At 36.0% G+C, this 7,747-nt stretch overlaps 1 protein-coding gene across 2 annotated transcripts; it reads left to right on the forward strand.

The window, feature by feature from the left end:
* The first annotated feature begins 3,808 nt into the window (after nucleotides 1-3,808).
* Nucleotides 3,809-7,380, forward strand: LOC145054566 (F-box/kelch-repeat protein At3g06240-like). 2 transcript variants are annotated; one of them, XM_079002795.1, is made up of 5 exons: nucleotides 3,809-3,986; nucleotides 4,577-4,623; nucleotides 5,413-5,498; nucleotides 5,724-5,817; nucleotides 5,969-7,380. In XM_079002795.1, the coding sequence occupies exons 1-5, from the start codon at nucleotides 3,926-3,928 to the stop codon at nucleotides 7,190-7,192; spliced, it is 1,512 nt and encodes a 503-aa protein (XP_078858921.1). In that variant the 5' UTR covers nucleotides 3,809-3,925; the 3' UTR covers nucleotides 7,193-7,380. The 2 variants fall into 2 exon arrangements, with proteins under 2 accessions (XP_078858921.1, XP_078858922.1); XM_079002796.1 differs by having other exon boundaries at nucleotides 3,810-3,986; nucleotides 5,984-7,380.
* The last annotated feature ends 367 nt before the right edge of the window (nucleotides 7,381-7,747 follow it).

The raw sequence follows: 7,747 nt of genomic DNA on the forward strand, positions 1-7,747 counted from the left end.
TTGATCGGCGCACACACACACACGAGAATTATTTAATAACTTGAAATATTAAATAATAATCATTGGCAAAAATTAATCTAAAGCAATACTGGACTTAATGGATTAAGTCCTTAATGGGTTAAGTAGGAACACTTAACCTTAATCGTCATTTCATGTGAAAACCCTAATTTCACATGGGCCTTGAGTTGGGCCTTTCTATTGGGCTTTGGCGATTGGACTATTAATGGGATTTCCAAGAATAAGAAATGGACTAAATAACTATATGGGTTTTAGGATAAGGCCCATGTGAGAGTCTTAGGCCCAATTTTCCCAATTTGGAAAATTAGGTCATTAATGGGCCATAATTAGGCCTTTATGATTATATGATAATGGGCCATGGGAATTGGATTGGAATAATTGGATGGGCCTTAAGGGAAGACCATGTAGAGATATAGGCCCAATTTGGAAAATTGGGCCATATGTTGGGCGTTGGCCCATTATTTGACTTTTGGGCTTTTGTAGTGTGAGTTGGACTTTGGGCTTGGAACCCAATTATTAATTGGGTATTGTTTGATGTTGATAGTTCGGGAATCTGTCAACCAGCAGTTGGAGTTGTATCTGCGGGACTTCAGTAGTGCCAGGTGAGTTATCCTCACTGTACTCAAGGGTCTAAGGCACCAAGGCCGACCCTTTGTTTTGTTATTGGGATTATTATTGTTGTGATATGTTAGTTCGGTATACTGGTAGATAGGATGGTTATATGCTAGTATGATATGTTAGATCGGTAACCTGGTAGATCGGATGTGGTTATGCTTAATAACTTATAGTTGGTCTGACTGTCTGCATGCTAGTTGTTATGCTAGTTAGGTAGATCTGTAGGACTACCTGTAGTATTATGTGATTATTTGTATGTGCATTAGTTATGTTATATGTCGACATATCATGTGGGATGGGTTGAGGTGAAACTGCTCCGTGCGGTAACCAACAAACCCAGGAGCATTCCAGATACGAGTTGAGGGAGACTCATACTGTGGGCTCGATGGCAATCCAAATGTTAGATTTGGGCCCGAAAGGCAATCCAAACTTACATTGTGGGCCCAGGGTTAATCCAGTATGTAAAGCTGTTGACCCAGTACTTGTTGTTAGTTGTATACGTGTTATGTGAAGTGTATAGTATGTTGGCATTCCAAACTGTTGGTTGAGGGCCTGGGGTATTCCAACTCGATGGTTGACTGGACCCATAATATGTTGTTTATGATTATATGTGTACTATTGTGGGTATGGGTATTTTGGGGGAACTCACTAAGCTTTCGGGCTTACAGTTTTAGTTTATTGTTTCAGGTACATCAGAGGATTGTGGTAAGGCAAATGCGTGGTCGTACAACTCCTCACCTTTTATGACTTGGGTTTCTGGGATATTCTGATATTAAATTATTTTGAAAACATTTTATAATAACTAATGGCTTTTGGATGTTTGAAAAAGTTTTAAATTGACTTGATTTTTATGGGTTTTACATTGAACCTGTTTTAGAAAACTATTTGTAAACAATGATGATTTTTGGATTATTTAAAAGTTTAAAATTTTCATGAATTTTATGGATGTTACATAAAGTGTTACACCTTTTAACAACCAACTTTTAGCATGCAATTTTTAATTTCATTCAAGTATGACAAAACATAAATATAACATGCAAATCATCATATTTTAACAACATGAATAAACCTCACTAGTAGCATGTACCTAACACTCTTTTTGCATCAAATAATCAATTTAAGAACTCTAGCATACCAAAGGTCTCTTAAGCCATTTTTTTTGCAAATACTTCACATTTTCAGATTGCATGCATCTCATATATTCAGATTATAGCATCACACAAAATCAGTTAGACCTAACATATGTACAAGAGCATGCAATTTTTTCCATACTCGTACCCAAACAACTACATTAGTTGTGAAAGGTTATGAATTGAGGAAAGACACTTTTTAACCAACAAAATAACACCCCTAAAAGAATGGCACAATGAACTGATCAGAAATAAAACATAAAGTGAAATCAGTTCTGTTTAGACAGAAGCCATGTTGTGGCAAAGAGGGTGTCACGTCGTGGTTTGAGCATCAGTCGCGATCCCGGTCGATCAACTCCCGTCGCCATGTCGTGGCAACTAGATGTCCACGTCGTGGGGGCTGGCAGTTACAAAACAAAAAATCGATTGACCGCCTTCTCCTGCTCGGTTTGGGTTCAATCAAAACCTCTTTTGGGATGATCTTAACCCCTCTAGACCATACCTAAGTATCTAGAACGACTAGGACATGAATGGGACCAACCAACACACCTAAACCATGGATTTTTGGCATCATCCAAGGTTTCTTCCTATGTGTGGTTTGGATAACAACAAGATAATCTAAAGGAAAATATTCATACCTTCTGGAAAGTCCATAAATTAATTCACCAAGATTACAAGGAGAGAAGGACTTCAAGAACTCCACCAAAGATCCACTACAAACACCAAAACTTCACTTCTGCTTCATTCGCTTCACACACACACACACACACACACACTCCAAGGAAGAAAAACAATCCAAGAACACACTTCAAAGTAGGGTTTAATCCGGGATTTTAGGGTTAAGGTGGCTTAAATACTTGTTAACTTTCAATTTAGGCCCTCAAAGTGTGAGAAAATGACTATATGACCCATATACATGATCAAGTAACCTTTTCTTGCACTTTAGCCCCTAAAAGTTAACTTTAACAATGGCAAAAGTAACTTAACAAGAAAATTTAACGAAACTAACCTCAATGACGAAGTGGAAAAATTCGGGTTGTTACAAGTAACAAGAATCGTTTGACTTCCACACACACAAATCATCATTTTTTAAAATAATTGTTAGGTAAAAAAGGAATAAAGGACGATTTGGCCAAGAATAGAGAAGATGAGTTTAGCTCTTTTATTTTGTTTGTATCGACTTGAAAGAAGATATGGTAGTAAAAAGACAGAAATACCAGGGGGCTTTACATCTAATAAATAGGTCTGACAATCGTGTTGTGTTCGGGTTGGCAATTCAAAATATACCAACCCGAACACGACCCATTTAATTATATAGGCCACAGGTTGGCGGGTTTGGAACACAAACTCATATATGACCCGTCAAACCACTTATTTATACAGGTTGGCGAGTTTGTGGATTAGATTTGGGTTCGCGTGTTCGTGGGTTGGATCGCAACAAATCGATTGCCTACTGCATTATGCGTTCGTCGTTCACGTTCAGGCGTTAACGTCGTTCGATCATGATTCAATCATTTATGTCATCGTTCTTCGTGAGTTCGTTTTGTCGTTCATCACAGAGGGGAGAGCGAGAGAGGGCTTATTCGATTTTGTTTGAGAGATACTAAGATTATTTAGTGCAAACGCTAAATGTCAAATGGTCAATGGTATCAGGTATTCTATCCTAGTATAAAGTATAAATTGTATAGTGTATAATCCTTAATACATTTAAAAAACATATATATTTTTTTATTAAAATTCTAAACGGGTTGGCGGGTCAACCCGTATAATTTTTGAGAAACTCACATGTTCAATAAACAGGCTGACGGGTTGAAAACTCAATCCAAACCCATTTATTTCGTATCGTGTGGAAAATTACGAGGCTTACTAATAGATGACCATAGGCGCTAATCAAGATAAAGACACCATGGAAAAAAATGAAACAATAACGATTGACTGTGTCAAATTTGTAAAAATTAGACCCTAATCGAATTCGCGAGGACCATACTTGATAAAATATTTTCAACTACGAAGGCATAAGAAGCATGCACAGATAAAATCCCTATTCAGACCCCACATAAGCATGCACAGATAAAATCCCTATTCAGACCCCACCTTTCCCTTTCTCAATCTCGCTCCATTCCCTTTCTATCTTTTCACTTCTCGGAAGCTCCAGCTTCTCAATGGCGACAGCGGGCGACCGCGGAGCTCCAGAAGAGTTTTGGAATAGTCATTTGCGGCCAGGTTCAACTATTTTGCTGTAACTTTGATCAATTTTTTAAATTATACCTGTTTAGGGTTTATCTGGCTGTATTTAGAGACTGTTTCTTATGGCTATCATAGGTATCATAATTAGTGTTGCTTTGTATTAGATTTTCCTTTGTTTTGATGGATGATTGCTGCATTTTGTTTTCAATTGATTAGGTTTTTTCTTTGACTGTACGAAGGCGTCCGTGTTACCACATCGCGCTTTTCAATTGATTATGAGTTTATTGCCGAAAACTATAAAAGTTACCAGTAATTATTAAAATAAATAAATTGTATGAAACATAATCATAGTTGTCATGTGGTGTCAACCATCACATTAGACTACATATCATTTTCTGTATACTATGTTATGGATCTAAGCATCAAATAGTCTCTCATAGATCTGCATCTTTTAAATCGTTTTTTTCTTGTAATAAGTGATATTGGCAATGTGTCAATCTTGTTATAAATATTTCTATTTGTCTGTCTTGAACTTAAGATATTTATAATAAATAGCCTCTGTATTACTTCATTTGAATTTTATCTTATGATGTACATGTTCCTTACAAAAGCTCTTATGTGACCAGAGATTTATGAAGAACCCCAGAATGTTTATCAGGAGGCAGTGCGAAATGTAAGTTGTTGATTTCAAACATAGGTGGTTAGGGCGTGTGCTTCCTGTGTGTCTTTAATCATTTGATTTGTTTGCTTCACATATTAGAATTTGGTATAATGATGTCAATTATTATGGTAATAACATTTCTAACTTTTTTGCTTTATTGTTAGTTTCCAAACTTCCTTTGGTTTTCACATTGATATTTTAATCAACTTCTATCTTGAATTATGCTAGTTTTATTTAAAAGGGACATATAATAATACTGGTTTTTTAGGGTTTTAGCCTTTTAGGATATTTCTTCATGATCTTTTTTGTTGGTTTGTTTCTAAATGCTACATATTGCTTATAACATTGAGCAGCGTCCTCTTATGACTTGAATTAGGATCCCCTTTATTTGAACTCATGAACATATATAATTTATTATATCTTGTGAGCTGCAAGTGTTTTTATTAATGGACTTTCTCATAAAGGGATAAATAATGGTGGAGTTCAACCTCTTATGAGTTGAACACTTGAACTCTGTTGCCCTTTGCTTGAAGTCACTAACAAACAATCCATTATATCATTGAAATTGGACATAAAACGATGAGTAATGGTGGAGTTCACACATGTATCTCTTAAATTCATCCAATCTAATGTGTGGCTAAGAACCTGTTATGTTGATGGCAACAACTTATTTAAAAAAATATTTTCTGTTAACTGTTATAAGTAGATGAAAGGACTTTTTCAAATTGTTGTTTTTAGTATTTCTTTTCTTTACTAGATCAATAATAATGTGTACTTATCTCAATGATTTCTTGACTGCAGAACTCAAGTGGAGTATCAGATCTTAGCACTCATCAAGCTGGGAAATCAGAGCTTGAACAAATGTTAAAACATATGACATTTACTAGGTCTGTCTTTCTTTCAATACAGTTGTACACTGTTACTATTTACTCTCTAAGTGGTGACTTTTTAAAAAAAAATATATCTTTACTTCATACTGCATGTTTGAACTTGAGGGGTGTGTTAATTTTACCTCAAAAGGTAAAATAGTATTTTTGACAGTATTCAAAGTGCTTCAATATTTGGAATTATTTTGTCATTACTGATGTGTTATATATATACTGCTGTAACAGGTCTGAAACCCTATACTTGATAGCATTGTTGCATTCAAGAACCATCGAGGAGTCACCTTCTGATAACTTCCTTGTTGCTACTGCAATTCCAAGAGTGAGTGGTATTTTCATGCACCTCTTTTGGTGGTTTTGTTGTTCCTTTTGAGCATCAATCCATGATTACATTTTCAAGTGTAATATATATATATATATATATATATATATATATATATATATATATATATATATGTGGTTATATTCTTGAGGTTTTTGAGAAACAGATTGCTTCACCTACTGAGCTTGCGAATGCCAACAAAGCATTGATACAAGATTCAAAGTTTATTAACAAAAATGCAACAATGATGGCTTCACCACAACAACCAACAACTATTGAGAACCTCCCAAACGAGCTTTTGGTAAATATATTCATTCGCTTACTTGCCAAACAGCTTGCTCAAATGAGATCCGTCTCTAAATCTTGGAATTCCCTATTATCTAAATCCTCCTTTGTAAAAACCCAACTCCATCATTCCATCTTTAACAAAGATAAAACTCTCTTTCACTTCTCTGATGACCATTATTATGGCTTCAAACTCTCGGTTAACCCCAATCCCCAACTCATTAGTTTCATCAAACTTCCACCTAACCCCGAATCTCCACATACAAGCATCAGAGTTATTGATTCTGTCAATGGCTTGATATGCTCTTCCTACAGTGATTCCATCATTCAGATTTGGAACCCTTCTCTCTCTGCCATCTTAACCCTTCCACCATATTTCATGCCCTGCAGTGCTTATGATTCAATCAGAATCTTTTTCCGGTTTGGGTTTGATCCAAAAACTGATGATTACAAAGTTGTGAAGCTTACAGCCTATGCTAATGGATCCAGCATTATATGGTGGATGGATGTTGAGATTTATAGCATGAGAAAGGGTTCCTGGAAGTTGATTATCGAAAGGGTTCCATCACACATCACATGGATTGATGAGAATGAAGTCGTTTGTGCGGATGGACATGATGGGCATCTTCATTGGCTTGGTTATATTACTGAGGAGATGAATTTAAAAACGATATTGTCTTTTGATTTGGGTTCAGAGACATTCCGTGAGATACCTCTTCCAGATTCTACAGTAGCTACTGAATATGGGCGCTCGATTGCATTAGGAGTTTTGGGGGGGAAGCTTTGTGTGATGTCATGGGCTATGGATGATCCAAGTGAGGTGTGGGTGATGGAGGAGTATGGATGGGTGAAACGCCATGTTTTTTCGCAGTTTATTGGTGATACGTATCCGTTTGGATTCACATCAGCCAACAAGTTTCTTATTCAAGATCAGTATTATCGTCTTGTTTTGTATGATCCAGTTACAGAAGAGGCTCAAATTTTGAAGAATGATTTTTCATTTCCAGAATATTTAGCAGGTAAAATCGTGGAGTACATCGATAGTCTTGTTTGGGTAGCACCTGCCAAGCGTGAGATGGTGGATGCTTGAGGTTGTTCATAATTTTGTCAGCATTTTTTAATAGGTTTAAAAACTCAACTTTCATTTTTGTTACCTATTGTGTAGTGACTAGTGAGTGACATTGACACTTGACAGATTTGTTGCTGACCTGGATTATGACATTGCAACATATTTGAAACAGTTTTATGTTAATGTTGATTCAAGAAATCTGCTCGAAATCCATATGTTGGTTTGTATGGTTTATTTTAAATGTATATCAAAGCATATTTTTGATTCATCCCCCAACAATTCATTTAGGTGGATGCTCCATATGAAGTCTAGAGTTGCGTAGGGCATCCACCAAAAGGTTTGTAGCTGGTGTTGGTGAAATTGTGCCCCTCACCGTTGGTTGAGGTTCAACTCTTGTTGGAGACAATAGTTTATGAGTAGGATAAGGAGTGTTTGTAAACCCTAAACCCAGAACTAGAAGATATTGTCCTCTATTTGTGTTTTACACCACAAAAGCCAATTAGACTTGTTTGCTAGCTTATGTTACTTTTTTTTTTTTTTTTTTTTTTACATTTATTCAAATAGGCATTTAAATAG

This window comes from Lactuca serriola, chromosome 5, assembly GCF_051521515.1.
Source record: "Lactuca serriola cultivar US96UC23 chromosome 5, Lser_US96UC23_V15, whole genome shotgun sequence".
In the NCBI taxonomy this organism is placed as follows: domain Eukaryota; kingdom Viridiplantae; phylum Streptophyta; class Magnoliopsida; order Asterales; family Asteraceae; genus Lactuca; species Lactuca serriola.

What these genes read in the sequence shown, in the direction of transcription:
- LOC145054566 (XM_079002795.1), top strand. Translation starts at nt 3,926, where the DNA reads ATGGCGACAGCGGGCGACCGCGGAGCTCCAGAAGAGTTTTGGAATAGT. An exon ending in ATCAGGAGGCAGTGCGAAAT is followed by an intron (nt 4,624 to 5,412) that starts GTAAGTTGTTGA and finishes TCTTGACTGCAG; the next exon opens with AACTCAAGTGGAGTATCAGA. An exon ending in AAACATATGACATTTACTAG is followed by an intron (nt 5,499 to 5,723) that starts GTCTGTCTTTCT and finishes CTGCTGTAACAG; the next exon opens with GTCTGAAACCCTATACTTGA.